This window comes from Brienomyrus brachyistius, chromosome 21, assembly GCF_023856365.1.
Source record: "Brienomyrus brachyistius isolate T26 chromosome 21, BBRACH_0.4, whole genome shotgun sequence".
Lineage (NCBI taxonomy): Eukaryota > Metazoa > Chordata > Actinopteri > Osteoglossiformes > Mormyridae > Brienomyrus > Brienomyrus brachyistius.
This window is the reverse complement of record NC_064553.1, coordinates 10,134,152-10,152,053: the sequence shown is the minus strand read 5'-3', so window position 1 is coordinate 10,152,053 and position 17,902 is coordinate 10,134,152. Positions and strand designations below refer to the sequence as shown.

The 17,902-nt window shown below is 45.2% G+C and overlaps 1 protein-coding gene across 3 annotated transcripts; it reads left to right on the top strand.

The window, feature by feature from the left end:
- Positions 1-519: 519 nt before the first annotated feature.
- Positions 520-17,788, top strand: LOC125716610 (phosphatidylinositol 4,5-bisphosphate 3-kinase catalytic subunit alpha isoform). 3 transcript variants are annotated; one of them, XM_048989087.1, is made up of 21 exons: positions 520-867; positions 2,644-3,042; positions 3,223-3,432; positions 3,587-3,837; positions 5,047-5,292; positions 5,436-5,521; positions 5,875-5,980; positions 6,544-6,696; positions 6,781-6,915; positions 8,197-8,321; positions 8,436-8,517; positions 8,619-8,783; positions 8,897-9,000; positions 9,184-9,355; positions 10,556-10,662; positions 11,695-11,816; positions 11,936-12,014; positions 12,614-12,784; positions 13,019-13,136; positions 13,237-13,388; positions 13,869-17,788. In XM_048989087.1, exons 2-21 carry the CDS (start codon positions 2,691-2,693, stop codon positions 14,137-14,139), a joined length of 3,207 nt encoding a protein of 1,068 aa, XP_048845044.1. In that variant the 5' UTR covers positions 520-867; positions 2,644-2,690; the 3' UTR covers positions 14,140-17,788. The 3 variants fall into 3 exon arrangements, with proteins under 3 accessions (XP_048845044.1, XP_048845046.1, XP_048845045.1); XM_048989089.1 differs by lacking the exon at positions 520-867 and adding an exon at positions 878-1,061; XM_048989088.1 differs by lacking the exon at positions 520-867 and having other exon boundaries at positions 1,094-3,042.
- The last annotated feature ends 114 nt before the right edge of the window (positions 17,789-17,902 follow it).

Below are 17,902 nucleotides of genomic sequence, written 5' to 3'. Positions count from 1 at the left end.
AAGTGGTGCCGTTTCTAAGTCCCCAACGTAAAATGTTACAAAATATTTGTCGTATTAATACCACGATCATTTTTAATTAACATCCATCAAGGAGTCATCAAAGCAAAAGTCTGCGAGTAATTCTATATGTTTGGTAACGTAGCATTGCTAAAGGAACGTATTTAGGGCCGGTCAATCCTATGGGCGGCATAGGCGACCGCCTAGGGCGCCGACTCGCCGGCCAGTTTCACTCCGCGTCGGACGCGAGTGCCGACTCCTACACCAACGCTCGCCCAGGGCGCTCTGTCGGCTAATTAAGGCGGCTTGATATAAATTAGCGTATTGATATAAATTAGTACAATCAAAGGTTGGCACCGGTAGTATTTCTTTATAACATGCAAAACACATTGGAGTGATTATATATATATATATATATAGTTTTTTTTGTCCCACCCCCCCCTTCCCCCTCCTCTTCCCCCTAGCAGGGATGGGGATTGCCGGAGTGTCCTGTTTCTGCGGCTAGCAGGCTAACGTTTACAAAACAAACGGTGGGGGGGTTAGGGGAGGGCGTGTAGCATGCCTGCTAGCTCGCTAGCAGCTCGGCACCCAGCGCGCCGTGGGACACCGCGGCTCCCCTCCTAGCTGAATGACTGGAAACGCCGCACATTCCCTGCTCATCTAAATAAATACTGGCCGCCACACGCCTTTATTTTTCCCGGCTGCCACTTTCTTCCGTCTCCCCACACCGGGCTACGCTACGGCGAACAGCGGAGCGGGAGCGACGGCTGTCATGGAGAGGCTGCGACGGTCAGGCCGGGGGTAGGCCTGAGCCTCGGGCTGGATAAATTGGAAAAGCCCCGGAAAAGGGGCGGGGGGAAAGGCGGCGGGGTGAGTAGCAACGCGGGATAGCGGCGACCAGCGCGGATAGCACCTTAAATATCTCATACGGTTATGGGTTTCTCATTATTTTTAGCCGCAGCTAAAAGCTGTCATAATTAAAAAGCGAGCTGCCGGCAATAACGGCGGAATCCCAGGCGGTTATCCGGGCGGAGGAAGCGTGGGAAACGGGGACGAGCAGCTCGGTAGCCGCCAAGCGCCTCTCTCTCAAAGCTGAATTACGCTGTAAAACTCTACCGGTTTGCCTTTTAAAATATAAAATTAGGCTTTTTTAAAACCAAATATCCATAGTGATTTCAATCGTAATTTTGTACGTTATATTAGCGATACTATAGTATAACATGATTTAAAGCTGCAGACCAGCTAGAGAGGTAACGCGTTAGAGATCGTAAACCAGACAACACGATATACTGATTGTTACTCTTAATAATACTTTAAATTTCTTAATGTCTACCCTGTACGAAATTGCTCGTATGGGTTGAGGATTAGGGTTGTGAACCGAGCCATAATATACCCATCGCATGCAACTAACCAGCTAGTTAACGAGGTGCCTCGCGTCTAGATTTATATAGCATGATGATTAAACTGAATAATCGTTTAACAGGTGAAATGTGTGGTTGTAACTAATTAGATATTATGCTAATGTGTGAACGAGAGCTGTTTACTAGCTGATACAGGCGGCCACTATGCCCCATTTTGAATATTATTATATTACATATTCTGAATGTTAAATTCGAAAAAACGTTCCCGGTAACATAACCCTCCCGTTTATGTTCATAAAAGTAATTCAAATAAAATGTTCTGTTATAAGCGGCAACGCATGCTGCAAATCTCATTTTTTAAAAAAGGATTTTTATCCTTTTTAGAATAACCAGAAACCATTAACTGTCAGTCTCGGTATTAGGGCTTTTAAAGCACTTCATTATTTTCTTTGCCAGTACCTGGCGTTGTCAAGGCTTTAATTTAGTTTTGTAAGCAGTTCGTGGCCACTGTATTTTTGTAGTAATTAGTTCACAGATGCCAACTTTTTGCATTATACATTTACACAAACAACATATGTTTTAAAAATAATTCTGGTTTGGTGTCTGAGCTGTGTGACCTGTGTGTTAAAGTCAGGTGATAAAAATGGCATTGTGTTTCCTATATGTTGGTAAGCCATTCAGGAACAGTGCTCTTACTAAATTTAATTGCAGTTTTTGACCTTGTCAAGTGTGATTTTCATTGTCTGTTGTTAAAGAGAGATGCTACCCATTGAGGGTCATTTTAAGTGGCATGACATTGGTCATCCAGCACTTTGTTTATACAACATGGGTAATTCGAATTGCGTACATTTTCACATCTGCTGTTGACTTGTAAAAAGACAATCTGAGGAGAGCTTTCAGTCTTAGGGTAATACAACAATATTGTTGAAAGGGAAGATATCTAAGAATCCTTCTGTTGGTTATCTTGCTTCTGTTGGGGACAGCTTGAAGAGGTGTGACTCATGAACTGAATACGTCTTGTATCCGCTCTTGGGGAATTAAGAGTAATACGCATGAGGTCATTTCAGCCCAGGAGATGTGCGGTCATCGATGTTTTTCCACATTTTTAATCAAGTAATCAGCGAAGAAGCTTGACTTGGAGCTTTTGTGAAACTTTCTTTATATTTTGACCTTGGCTTTGTTCTTCTTTTTGAAGATGCATGGGTAGTTTGTCTTCTGTGAGGGTATATATATGCACTTTCATTTTTTGTTTCTTTGGAGCTAGTGTTGTTTTGTGTTTCCCCAGGAGAGCTGTTTCAGCTAAACTGGCAGACTTTTGACTAGGTGGGAAGGATGCCGCCAAGGCCATCGTCGGGAGAGCTATGGGGTATACATTTGATGCCCCCGAGGATTTTGGTGGACTGTCTTCTACCAAATGGCATGATATTGACACTGGAGTGCCTCCGTGAGGCTACTCTCATTACAATTAAACACGAACTCTTTAAGGAGGCAAGGAAGTACCCTCTCCATCAGCTCCTGCAAGAAGAGACATCCTACATCTTTGTTAGCGTTACCCAAGAAGCTGAAAGAGAAGAGTTTTACGATGAGACACGGAGGCTATGCGATCTCAGACTTTTTCAGCCTTTCTTGAAAGTCATTGAACCAGTTGGCAATAGGGAAGAGAAAATTCTGAACAGAGAAATCGGTGAGCTTCACTTCTCATTTCTTTTTTTGGTTTATGGAGTCTCCAGTTGTGGGCAGAGCTTCAGTCTGTCTCACCATAAGCTTTCAGACTCGTCTCCCTCAACATTCATGATCTTTGGTTTTCATATATGTATTTTCACTGCAGTTTCAAACCCGTTCCTAAAGACTGTCTTCGTTGTAGGTTTTGCCATTGGCATGCCCATCTGTGAGTTTGATCTGGTGAAGGACCCCGAGGTGCAGGACTTCAGGAGAAACATCCTGAATGTCTGTAAGGAATCTGTAGACCTCAGGGATGCCAATGGACCCCACAGTCGGGCATTATATGTTTACCCTCCCAATGTGGAATCGTCGCCAGAACTTCCAAAGCACATATACAACAAACTTGACAAAGGTCGGTTGATCGAACAAGTACGCCAAGCTACATTTCCCTCGAAATGACACTGCCTTTGCAGTACGTTCAAAGAAACAGAAATATCCCCAGGTGTGAAAATTGCACCCATCTGAACACCACCTGTCTTGACCTGTCGCTGTGATCAATTTTTCAGGTCAAATAATTGTGGTGATCTGGGTCATTGTGTCACCCAACAACGACAAACAAAAGTACACACTTAAAATCAACCATGATTGCGTCCCTGAGCACGTGATAGCCGAAGCCATCCGTAAGAAGACCAGAAGTATGTTGCTGTCACCTGAGCAGCTCAAGATGTGCGTGCAGGAGTACCAGGGGAAGTATATCCTCAAAGTCTGTGGTTGCGATGAATACCTCCTGGAAAAATATCCTCTCAGCCAGTACAAGGTACGTCCCGTAAGTGGTGCTTTTCAGCACATGAATGTGCGTGTGTGTAACAATGGTCTACCAGGTTCACTTCCCCAACACCATGTGCGTTATTGAGCCGTGGCATCATTAAACCCTAGTTCACATGCCTCTGGGAGGTGGTGTCTCATCACTGTTGACATACTACCCTACAGAGCTTGCTTACATGTTCTGAAGGGGTTTATTCATAATTAAACGAGGCAGTGCCGCCATTGCGGCGGTTGGCCGGTAATCCCTCTCCTAATGCAGCCTTGTGAGACTGCTAAGGTTGCATCCATCTCCGGGCCTTCAGACACGATGGTTAGACTGAAGTTCAATTTCACCTGTATTTAAGAACAAGCACCGTGACAGGAATGCACTGTGCTACATGTATACTGCTCTTCGGTATGGGGAAAACTGCCAATATTTGGTAGCCCTTAAGGGAAAACAAAGCAAATATGATATGTGTAAGGACACTGCGGGTCAGTTGTAGAGTAAAGCTAGGTCAGGTCTCAGTACTTTTCACTGTGGTTGGTCAGTAGTCTGAAGTGCAGAGAAATAGGGTTTCCTAAATCAAACCGGAGGGGCTTCTGGTTTCTAAAGATGGCAGCCTTCATGTGGCCTTTTCAGCAATCTTGATAACGCAGTGAAAGCTTTTGCGTCCCGCATTCAAGTAACCAACACACTTAAGTATTTGGCACAATTCTAACATATCAGTATAAAAAATGTGTAAGTAATGTATTCATTTTGAAATCAGGGGTCTTCAACCATAATCTTCATCTTCATCTTGCACGATTCTCTTACAATATTTACCATGCTTACTGCAATAATAGATCCTTAGCATCTCTTGATGTCATACTTATTTATTCTTATACATTATTTTTATACATTTATACAGAAATAGTTGTCTGTGATTGGTATATTGTCTGGTTCTGTCTTTTTGCATGGTTGTGTATTGTCCAGTTTAGCAAACACCTTACCCACAGAATAACAAAAAAATTGATTTTAATTTGTTTTCAAGAGTATCTATCTGCACTGTCCAGCAGTGCCTTGCTCCCAACGTTGCTGGATTCAAGACCTTTTACTGTATGTCCCTAAGATGACTGTAATGAACCTCATGACGCTTTAGGCACGTGATTCGGGACATACTGTCTCATACTGCACGTGGCGGGCATGTAAATCTATTCCTGAATCCGTCATGTGACCCTTCAGTATATCAGGAGCTGCATCATGCTGGGGCGGATGCCGAACCTGATGCTGATGGCCAAGGAGAGCCTGTACTCTCAGCTGCCCATGGACACCTTCACCATGCCGTCCTACGCCCGCCGCATCTCTACCGCCACGGGCTACATGAACGGCGAGGCATCCGCAAAGTGCCTGTGGACCATCAACAGCACTTTGAGGATAAGGGTGCTGTGTGCCACATACGTCAATGTGAACATTCGGGACATCGATAAGGTACCCAGCTACCAGTAATGAAGCTGAACCGTTTTGTAGGGCCAGTGTGTACTAATTATGAATAAAAAAAAAAAATTAGTGGTTTTTAGAAGATGGCAATTCTTCACACCGAGGGGTGTGACTTCTTTTCTGTTTTGCTCTAGATCTATGTTCGGACAGGGATATACCACGGAGGAGAGCAGCTGTGCGACAATGTGAACACCCAGCGAGTACCATGCTCCAATCCCAGGTACTGTGTTATGAAAGCTGTAGCTAAGATGAAGGATAAATTTCTATGCTACGGGAATGAAGGGCTGGTGACAGTCCTCTCCCTCTATTTCTTACTCAGTACTTCTTATCTCAGAATGTGTCTGTGCATTGTTGGTGTATAGGAACATTTTGCATAGACATCTTGAGGCATTATTCTAACAGAGGGGCGATTACAAGGTGCTGGCAGCAGATAGCGTGGTCTTCGTGCCATTATCTGCGTGCAGCCATCCGCATTGGCGCAGAAACATTTCACACCGCATTCCCGCCGAGCGCAAGACGGGCCCGTCGCATTCTTAGGAAAGCCGGGCGTGACGCTGTCGTGTCCCTTCGCAGGTGGAACGAGTGGCTTAACTACGATATTTACATCTGTGACATTCCGCGGGCGGCCCGCCTCTGTCTGTCCATCTGCTCCGTGAAAGGCCGGAAGGGGGCAAAGGAGGTGAGGCTCTCGCTGACCGCCAGGGTCCCGCGGGCAGCGCAGGGGCAGCTCCGAGTCTGTCCTTCACCACCTGCCTGTTTTCCAAAGCCCCCCATATGCGTGCGGATAACACGCGGCGATAACCCGCAGCGGGATCTCCAAGCCAAAAGCGTGGGCATAGGCCTGTTTTGGCCCCATTTCTCTGTTGTGGTCACGGGCGTGTAACCATCCAAGTGTAATTCTGCTGACTCCGAGGTGACCTTGGAAGCAGAATTTAGGGGTGAAACGTTTTTTTTTTTTGTATGAAAATACAATTAAAGACATGGTTGGGAATACTGTTTTGTAATTCAGTTTAAAAATACTCATTTTTGAAGCTTTTGTTTTTTTGAAGTTCAATAAGGAAAGCTTTCATGGGTCCTGTTGTGTTTAGCTTTGTTCTATGTACTTGTGCTAATATTGTGAAGACATTGGACTCCATGGGACTCTAAAAACAACACCTTAAAATGTAAAATTAATCAATTAGTTGAGCAGCAGGCAGGCTCTGCTGTAAATTGAGCTCACCTTTGGTGTGATTTTTTTGTCAGGAACACTGTCCACTGGCTTGGGGCAATGTGAACCTTTTTGACTATACCCACACCCTCGTCTCGGGGAAAATGGCACTCAACCTGTGGCCTGTACCCCATGGACTGGAAGATCTGCTCAACCCAATCGGGGTGACGGGCTCCAACCCCAACAAGGTCAGAATAACCTCGCGCAAAGTTCCCCTGTCGTTCAGCTGAAGCTTCGCTCGCTAAATGGCCTGTGGCTAACTCTGCTTTCAGGAAACGCCCTGCTTGGAGCTGGAGTTTGATTATTTCAGCAGTCCGGTGAAGTTCCCAGACATGGCCACAGTTGAGGAGCACGCAAACTGGACCATATCCAGAGAGCTGGGCTTTAATTACTGCCACGCTGGCTTGGTAAAGTCATGGATTATTTTTTTTTGTTCACTCTGAGTATCTGATGTGCCTGCTTTGCAGCTAAGGATGCATATAATAAGTTTTGCATTTCCCCGTGGAAGAAAGATTTGAATTGTTTCATAATAGCAATTTTGAAGACTGGACTTTATGGAATTAGCGGTCACATTTAATTAAATTGAAATTCCGTTCTTGGGTGGTGATGAGATTCACTTGAGGAAATATGTGTTTTTTTTTCTGTGGATATCTGTACTGCATCAGAGGCTCTTTGGAGACATCAGCTGGTGATGATGTAACATTGTTAAGAAATAAGAGTAATCCACCTGAATGCAGGTGGGGATTTCTGTTGCAGAGAGTCTGCAGTTTGCTTACCTTAGTTTCTATGGTGACACGCGTGACGGTATTCAGGATATCCGGTGGAATGTGAAAACATATACCCTACTTGAACGAGCTTGTAAATATTTTGTTTGCGATGTTGTTTTAGACAAAAAAATAAAACGCTACAAGACTCCACCAGTAAACAGCCACTGAGCCTGAGTTGTGCTCGTGTATCTGGAGACGCATGAAACGAAATCCCAGGAGATCATTTTGCGCCGTTCAGCCATTTATCTCTCCCAGTGCAGCTGACGGCTCCTGCCTCTAATTGCATCTCGGGTCCCGTACAGCGAGGTGAACGAGTTCGAATCTGATCAATGATAAGCTGAAGCCAACAGCTCTTTCTGCCCTCTTCCGCCGCATCCTCTGTAGTCAGCTGAGGTCTGCCAGCTAATGTGCACCGGGTTTTAATAATAATAATACATTTACATAGCACTTTTACAAGATATCAGACGTTTAAATAGAATAAAGCAAACAAGTAAAATAAAAATGACAAAACATATGGATAGGGAAGGTTATACGCTTGAGCAGAGAGAGGTTTTTAGCTAGATTTTGAAATATGAAGTACAGATTTTTCTCAGCAAGGCTTGTCATTTGTTTTGGCCACCCAAAACGTTAAGTCCTTCCTACGCAAATCCCATTTCTGCCCCCCCCCCCAGTAAACAACCCACTCCAAATCAGTATGGCTTCAGTTACGAGCTCAAGGGCCTGAAAGCGTGTTATATCCTCGGCACATTGCACTTTAATGAAAATGGTTAGGGACAGACTCGTATAAGGGCCTCTTTGTTCCGAGGAAGGTCTGCTTTGTATTATGGGGTGTTTCTGGCCTGGAACCTGTCAGTGGCGAGCGCCGTAGCGTAACGGTGTAACACGCAGCTGTGTGTGACCATGTGTCCTGTTGGCCCTCAGAGCAACCGGCTTGCCCGGGACAACGCCCTGACCGAGAGCGACAATGAGCAGCTCCGCCTGGTCTGCAACAGAGATCCCCTGTCTGAGATCACTGAGCAGGAGAAGGACTTCCTTTGGAGGCACAGGTAGAACGCACTCGCCGTGGTGAGAGGGAGACGGTGGAGGGGAGGACATGTGAGATCACCCAGCCAAACCCTTAAGAATTAGACATTTACTTTAGTGTTTTTTCCCTCCTCCAGACACTATTGTGTAAATATACCTGAAATTTTGCCCAAGATTCTCCTTGCAGTGAAGTGGAACTCCAGAGATGAAGTGGCTCAGGTATACAGAAGCCGTAGCTTAGCATGCTCTCTCTCATTCCTCTCCATGTGGTCCTCATAATCTGGCCAATTGTTATTTATTTTTCTTTTCACCTTTCGAAGATGTACTGCCTTCTGAAGGACTGGCCAGCAATAAAACCAGAACAGGCCATGGAGCTGCTGGACTGCAACTTCCCTGACCCGATGATCCGTGACTTCGCAGTTCGGTGCCTTGAGAAATATCTGACGGATGACAAACTCTCCCAGTACCTCATTCAGCTGGTGCAGGTACCGTAGGTCCGAGGGCGTGTTTGAGATGCCCTGCGTACTCCCGTCGAATCGTAAATCGTAACCATGCTGCTCTTTCTCCTTCGTAAAACTTGACGTCATCTCACTGTCAGGTCCTGAAGTATGAGCAGTACCTTGATAATCCTTTGGTGCGATTTCTGCTGAAAAAAGCTTTAACGAACCAGAGGATCGGACACTTCTTCTTCTGGCACCTGAAGTAAGTTGATTTTAATTTTTCTTGGAGTGCGATGAAAAGACAGTCGCCCGCTGAATTCAGGCTGCAGGTACGATCGATGGCTTCCGTGCCGGCCTGCCTGCGGAAGCCAGATTGACGTCCGGAAAGGGGAGCCCATGACGGCAGGATTTCGCGTAATCTGAGCGTCTGACTTTCGCTCTCCAGATCCGAGATGCACAACAAGACGGTGAGCCAGCGTTTCGGGCTGCTGCTGGAGTCGTACTGCCGGGCCTGTGGGATGTACCTGAAGCACCTGAGCAGACAGGTGGAGGCTATGGAGAAGCTCATCAACCTGACGGACATCCTGAAGCAGGAGAAGAAAGATGAGACGCAGAAGGTAACTCGCCAGTGGCCGCCCACGTGGTGGTGTTTACCATCACGCAAACCATGCATCTGCTTGGGGCCCCAGAGGTTTGGAGGCCCCCCGTTGACCACAAACAGTTACTACACTGGAGCGCCCTAATGTTACTTTTTAAGTTCCCCTTACCACTCTGACTAAAAACTTAATGCACCTATGTTTTATGTAATCAGAAGGTCGCAGGTTCAAACCCCGCCTCAGCCTGTGGGTCCTTGAGCAAGGCCCTTAACCCCCAGCTCCCTGGGCGCCGCTACGGGTGGCAGCCCTTCACAGACAACTTCCTCTATGAAAAAAGAGCAAGTTGTGGGAGGTGTAAAGACAATTTCCCTACGGGGATCAATAAAGTATCGATTATTATTATTATTTTACGTCGGTTTCATGATCTCTTTCGTAGATGGTGTGATTACATTTTTCCCCAAGAACAGTTGTTATTCTACTTGAGTTTAAATAGTTTTTTGAAAGACTGAACCAGAAGAAGCTGGTGTCTGTAATCTGTCTATTTTTAATAGCTGGTTGTCAGTTTGTGGATGATGCATAGCCTATCCCAGGAAGCACGGGGTGTAAGCATGGCACGCCCTCGACCGTGTGCTGCTACATTTTAGGATATTAACACATAGATTGAATTAGCTTTAGGGAGTGAACTAGTCACCAGTGAGCTGTAAGCCTGTGGACTGTGGGAGGAAGCTCATGTGAATACAGGCAGAGCTGAGGCCTGGCCGGGATCCCTAGCCCTGCTGGGGGAGCCGCGATGCAACGTGGGCTGTTCTCCTCCTCTAAGTGAAAAGGAGTTTCCGCAGAAAATGTGACATATTTCTTCGTTTTAACGTACGGATGTTGTTTCTTTGCTGAAAATAACAGATTGGGAAAGTAATTTAGCAAGCCGAGGCATGTGCAAAAATGCTCTAGTGCTATTTCTTGTGAGGTCTCTGAATTTAATTGGTGCACCCTGCAGAGGTGTTAAATTTATTTTACTTAGAAAACTACGAAAATATATAAGTTCACTAGGGGCCCAAACCTTTGCTTAAGTCATAATACCAGTGGAGTCGACACTTTTCCCATGTTAATAAGACACACCACATAATCATGAGCATTGAGGTTTTTCTAGCCTCAGACCGGAGTGGGCGGCACCTTACCCATCAGCCTTCTCTAACTTGGATTCTCGCGGCTGTTCCTCCCCAGGTGCAGATGAAGTTCCTGGTGGAGCAGATGAGAAGGCCAGACTACATGGACGCCTTGCAGAACTTCACGTCTCCACTAAATCCCGCCCACCAGCTGGGAAACCTCCGGTATGTGAACACACCCCCTGTTGACCGTCTGATTTTCAGATAAACAACAAGTACGTATCAGGCTTCAAAGCATATATGTGAGATTGTTCTGTAGGAATATATAAGGAGAAATTCTAGCTGCATCCTGGTATTCTTGGGAAATGTTTAGTATAAATGTTTAGTATAAGCCTGTAGCATGCCTTAAAATCTATTACCATCCATCCATCCACCCATTTTCCAAACCGCTTATCCTACTGGGTCGCGGGGGGTCTGGAGTCTATCCCGGAAGCAATGGGCATGAGGCAGGGAACAACTCAGGATGGGGGGCCAGCCCATCACAGGGCACACTCACACACCCTTCACTCACACATGCATGCACACCTACGGGCAATTTTAGCAAGTCCGATTAGCCTCAGCACGTCTTTGGACTGTGGGGGGAAACCGGAGTACCCGGAGGAAACCCCACAACGACATGGGGAGAACATGCAAACTCCACACACATGCAACCCAGGCGGAGACTCGAACCCGGGTCCCAGAGGTGTGAGGCAACAGTGCTAACCACTGCACCACCATGCCGCCCCATACAGTGCTAACCACTGCACCACCATGCCGCCCCATACAGTGCTAACCACTGCACCACCATGCCACCCCATACAGTGCTAACCACTGCACCATCATGCCGCCCCATACAGTGCTAACCACTGCACCACCATGCCACCCCCCCCTGCTCTAAAACATTTAAGCAAAAGTATAGTTCTGTGCTTTTTATTAGCCTTTTTGCTGTGTACTCGGCTTTACTTGGTTTAAATTTTTTTCCAGCAGAAAGATGTAATTTTAAAAACTATTCATTTAAATAAATTGATATCAATTGAAATGAAAAGCCATAAATTACAAACGAACAATTTGTGTTTTTTCTAAAGGAAGGGGAAAAGGTTATTTTATTCATTGAATTCACTTAGAAATCAGGGGGAATACAGAATGAATGCAAAGGGGTTTAGCAGAATCTCAGCTGCACTTCCGAGATGCTCAGAGTTACTCTTTGAACTTTTCCAGACTCGAGGAGTGCAGGATAATGTCTTCCGCCAAGCGACCGCTTTGGCTAAACTGGGAAAATCCAGATATCATGTCGGAGCTCCTCTTCCAGAACAATGAGATCATCTTCAAGAACGGCGACGGTGAGTTTCACAGTGAACGGGGCGCAGTGGCGCGTTACGCCATTGTTGGGAAGGCGCAGCCCCAGAGGACCTCTCTGCACCTGTCTCCATCGCTTACTCTACTCTCAACTGTCTCATAGATTTACGGCAAGACATGTTGACCCTGCAGATCATTCGGATTATGGAGAACATATGGCAGAACCAAGGCCTGGATCTCAGGTACTCTTCATATATCCATCACTAATCCGTCCTGACTGTCCATCTTCAAACCGATCATCCAGTGCAGGGTCACCAGGATGTACCTGAAGAGTGTCCGAGGTGGTGCAGGACACATGGCATCATGTGGAGACTATGGGCAAATTTAGGGGCACTAGTGAACTGATCTGCTGATCTTTAGACTGTAGGAAGACTACTGAACTTCACAGAGACAAGATGCCAACCCAAGTGGCGTGAGACTACATGCTGTATCACCTAACTTCCATATTTGTCCCAGCTAATTAATAATTAAAAAGAATTAAGATGACGTCTCATGTGCGAATACTTGCTTTAAAGGAATCCTTTTGCAATCAGTGCAGTTTACACTGTAATACTGAGAACCTGAGTTTGTTTTGGCCGATTGAATCCTAGTTCCTTAGCAGGCATGCTCTAAAGACCATCCAGCTTCCGCCAGCAGAGTGCAGTTGTAGCAGCCCTGCCTGCCGCACCGAGGGATTTGGATTCTCCATCTGCAGCTCTTCGCTTGCTATATGTCCCTTCTTTGTTTTCCTTGGCTTGATTTATAATTTTTTTTGTCATCCCTCCGCTCTGTTTTGGGGAAGAATGTTGCCCTACGGCTGCCTGTCCATCGGCGACTGTGTGGGTCTCATAGAGGCCGTGAGAAACTCCCACACCATCATGCAGATTCAGTGCAAGGGCGGCCTGAAGGGGGCGCTGCAGTTCAACAGTCACACTCTTCACCAGTGGCTCAAGGACAAGAACAAGGGAGAAATGTGAGTCAAGATATTGATGAGTAGATTTCACTAGTGATGGTATTCATTTTACGTATCTGAATATCAGTGACATATATTATCATTTTTTAATTCTGTGTTTCACTTCGTTTTGTATTAGAGTTGTTTCCCAACACATTTATCTTTTTATATACTGGAAACTTAGCTCCCGAGATGTTTGTATCAGATTGAAGTATATCGGTGATTGCTGCACATTCATTGGCTGAATCCACTCAGGTATGACCTGGCCATCGATTTGTTCACGCGGTCGTGTGCAGGCTACTGCGTGGCTACATTCATCTTGGGAATCGGAGACAGACACAACAGTAACATCATGGTCAAGGACGATGGGCAGGTGGGGCGCGTGTCACTCGCCAGATAACTGGTTTATTAACCTTTGTGCGTGTACTGTGCTGTAATTCTCTCTCTCTCTCTCTCTCTCTCTCTCTTTGAAGCTGTTCCATATAGATTTTGGCCATTTCCTTGATCACAAGAAAAAGAAATTCGGCTACAAGAGAGAGCGGGTACCATTCGTGTTGACGCAGGACTTTTTAATAGTGATAAGTAAAGGAACACAGGAGTGCACGAAGACCAGAGAGTTTGAGAGGTACCCACCCTCCCCCCACCCCTTCTTCTCCTCCTCCTCCTCCTTTCCAGTACAGCCTGTCCTTTTCACTTTTATGAGGATCTTGTGGGGTTTCAATATTACGATTATATGCAGCAACTTGTAGTACGGAATGAACAAATCCTTCCCTGATTCCATAACAACGGATTCGCGGTGCTTATTCCAGGAAACATAAGCATCGGAACAAACCCGACGGACAGCATCCTGCCTGTCAGCACTTAGAGGTTTTTAAAAGGCTACTGATTTCCTCTCAGTACATAGATTACGATATAATGTGTAACATATCTACCCTGCCTAACGCCCTGAGTTTCCTGTGACTGGGTCACCAGTCTCATTGGATTAGTGGTTATTGAGGTTATAAAATAGCATGGATGAATTCGCTGGTCATACGATACACACAAAAGGGTATAGGCTGTTTCTCAGGCCTCAGGGCTTCCCCTCACGTCTCCATGCTTCCGGCAGGTTCCAGGAGATGTGTTACAAAGCCTACCTGGCAATCCGGCAGCACGCCAACCTGTTCATCAACCTGTTCTCTATGATGCTGGGCTCCGGCATGCCGGAACTGCAGTCCTTCGACGACATCGCCTACATCCGTAAGACGCTGGCGCTGGACAAGACCGAGCAAGAGGCGCTGGACTACTTCATGAAGCAGATGAACGACGCCCACCACGGCGGCTGGACCACCAAGATGGACTGGATCTTCCACACCATCCGGCAGCACGCTTTGAACTGAGGGGGGGTGGGGGACGTGGCCACGAGCGGCAGACTCAAGCCTCGAGGAACGGCGGATGATGAGCAAGCCATCCATGTAGCCTTCTAAACAACCCAGGAAGACTTTGGGTCGACCTCAGCATCGCTCCCAACCTGCTGTCGTCTCCACACTCAATTCTTGCCCCTAGAAAACGTTTGCTGGGATGGCCAATGTTTTCGTTTCCCTCTTCTGTATCTCCTTGTCCCCTTGTGTGTCGATATGTGTGATGGGAAAAAGTGTTCTTTACGGCCTTCGTATAAAAACATACCTCTTCCCCCCCCCCCCTTTGTTTTTTATTTGTTTTCCCCCAGGGGCTTGCGCAGGTATACGTCTTCCTCTAACTTCTATGCCTTTATATATGCAGAGAATGTGTCTAGAGTCCTGAGCAAAACAGGGTATTTCCTTTGCGTTAATGAAGTTCTCAACTTTTCTTTAAACAGCTTGTTTTTATTCCATGAAAGAGAATCGGCTGTGTCAGTCATCGACAGCAGCGTATGGATGACACAGTGTCAAATATGAGAAATCATAACCCCCCCGCCCCACCCCTCCTGAGAGGATGTTGGGTAGCTATTGATTTCAGTCGCTTGTGCATGAGAGCGCGATGCAGGGGGGAAAAAAAAACTCAATGTTCCGTGGTGAATGCAGTGCAGAGCCTCACGGAAGGCTAACGTGCAATAGGAGACGACCGGTTCCGTGCGGCGCCGGTTCTGGAGAGGAGCCGAGCAGGCGACCACGGCTCAAGAGGTCGCCGGCGGTCTTCCTACATCTCCTCCGACTGTGGAATGTCGGACGCGTGAGATGCGTGTAATGCGATCAGGACGCCGATCCGAACAGACGGGACCAGTCCCTTCCGAAGCCGAGTCTGGTCCATTTTTCGAAGTCCGGGAATGTCATTCTTTTAAAAGATTTGGCTAAACCAAATCAAGACTTCATTATGCTGTAAGATGCAAAAGACTGTAAAATGGGCCTCAATACATTTGCAAATATGCCGTTGATAGGCAAGTATGTTTGTTTACTTTTCATTTTGCTAATACAATTCATGGTTTATATAATTGACTAGACCTAATCCCCCTCCACAGATAGCTTATACTGCCTTGTGACTCGCCCCATTTGTTTAGAATCTAGTCTAATATTGTATAAATGGTTGTGGGTGGTGTGCAGAGCCGATATGCGCTGTGAATCATGGCTACAGGAAGTGGAGTGAGTGCCGACGTAACCTGAAAGCTCATCTCCTCACACTGAACTCCCCTAGAAGTATCTGCACTCAGCTTTGGAAGTCCCAGCCATTTACCTCCCACTGCACTTAAGACGTAGGGGCATGTGGCTGTCGGCAAACTCGGAGAAGTAATTTGGCTGGACGTCCACATGTCCCGTTCAGCAGAAGTTCAGAAACGTCTAGGCTATTCGCAGAAAGATACATTTCAGTTAAGTTTTGCCGACCAGCGCAAAGTATAACTGGACAGTGACTCCCAGGTGAATTGGTGGGGATGTTTTTCCGCTGGAGAAGGACCAACTCAGCAGCCCTGTGCTAACCGATTCTGTCCTGTGGTTACGCTTGTTGTAATCGGTGGTGTTACTTTTGGATGGTTTTTGAAAGTCAGGAGTGACCGTTTGAAACCAAGTTGAGAAGAATCCACATTGTTGTTATTATTACAGGCCCCTAGGCCTCAACATCAGACGCATGTTATGAATGGGCAACACCTGCTGTTTCCTTGGTTACCATTAGACTACCTTCTATGTCTCTGAGAAGACTTTTATTGTATTTGTCATACGTAATTAAAAACACGAAGTACTTACTCTGTACATAAATCTCATTTGAATTTACCTGTGTTTACTGAGCCAAAGTTTAATGATGGATTATCCATATCAAATGTTTTACCATATCCTAACTTGCACAAGGTACAACTGTTCTATCTCTGAAAAAACCCCTTGTGAAGCAAACACATTATTTATATTTAGTGAGATTATATGTTTTGTTGTTTCTAACAAGAAATTGACTTCATGGAGGGTTACTGTTCACTTGCAGTATTTAAAAGTGCAGTTTTCGTCATAATGGGTTTGTACAGAAATGTTGTTTGCTATGTAATGTCTTGGAGAAGGTGCATGTTAATATGATGTGGAGTGCAGTTACATTTAGGCATTTCTTTAAATGAAGTTAAACTTAAGACCAACTGCAATATAGTCAAAGGGAAAGAGACCATAGATTTTTTTAGAATGCCGTTTCACACACAAACAGAGGGTCTGGGGCAATCCGTGTATAAATGCTGTGCTTGTGTCGAGGCGTGATGCTGATGTCAGCATTGTTTTCGTGCTCTGCTATGATGAAAATAAGTGTCTTTACTCAGCCAGGACAGACCAGCCATTGCCTGGATTTGCCAATATTCATAAGTGTAGGCCAGCTAATCAATTCCAGAAGGTGTATTTCAGTGATCTAATGCGGAAAAAAAAAATCATGCAAAATTGCATTATAAATGCATCAAATAAGAAGGCCCGGAACTATTTGAACTGTGAATTTTTTTCCCCAACAGTACTAGTCATGTGGTTAAAATATACAATTATTCCCAACTTCTTATGCATTCATGCGAGATTCTTGCAATTTTGCATTTTTTAAAATACAAATGTGCTCTTATTTAGTAAACCATTTAATAGCTATTCAGTTGAAACTGAAGTGTATAGGTGTTTTTGCACTTTGTAACTTTCCCCCCGTTTTTTGTAAAATGCATTCTATCTAAAGGGATCCTGTAGCTAGTTATTTGCATGTTTGCTTAAGCGACATCAATCGTCATACGCCGTGTTATGGGTCAGACACGTGGCAAGAGGTCATTGTACGCTCATTATTCCCCAGTCCATAAGTCAGAGCAGTGGGTGTCCGTCTGTTTGGGTCGACAACATTGGACTGAACTTGTTTCAAAGGACCCCCAAGATCCCAAGACAACACACTGAAGAGAAAACAGTAAAAAAAATACCCTGCTAGTTCTGAGAAGATACTCTTACTTGAATTTTACTGTAAACCACCTTTCCCTGCTTGTCACAAGAATAAATGTTGTAACTTTGTGGTGACATATTGAACGTTTGTTTAAAATGCTATTTCATACCGATTGTGAATGTTTGAGGAAAAAAAGAAATCGACGAGTAGTCAAGTGTCCCAAAGCAGGTGGGCAGCGTGAAAACTTTTACTCCTTTAATGCCAAACTTAGGCCAGGCTCTGTAAGTGGAATCCTCCCATGAACATTTCAGGAAACCTTAACCAGACACTCACGGCGTCGTTTGAAGAAAACCGTTTGAACAGGCTTTATGAATTGTTTACAGCAGATGCCCCTAAGTAATGTTAATCATTTTTTTAAACATGATTGTACTGCTAATAACAGGCCAGAAACAAACAAACAAAAGGTATGAAACCCCTTTGCATGAGAGTGAAATAGCAGCACAATTTCAGTCTATTCTAATGTAGAGCTATGGATGATATTTGGCCTAAGGCAGCATTATGTAGTAAAACACTAACTACTACCTTAAACAGCTTTTTCATTCCTGTCTGTTATTCATTGCTGTTTAATAAAACGATCGCTTTGTACCCAGTTTCTCAAATATTGTATGTTATATAAATGTACAAATAAATTTTATTTCAAATGCAGAGTATTTCCTAAGTATCCCTTCCTGGCAGAGCGTGAATTAGGCTACACTGGTTGAGTTTGCGTAAAAACTGCTAAAATTGGATGTCATAAATAGATTGAAACCCAGCAGCCTG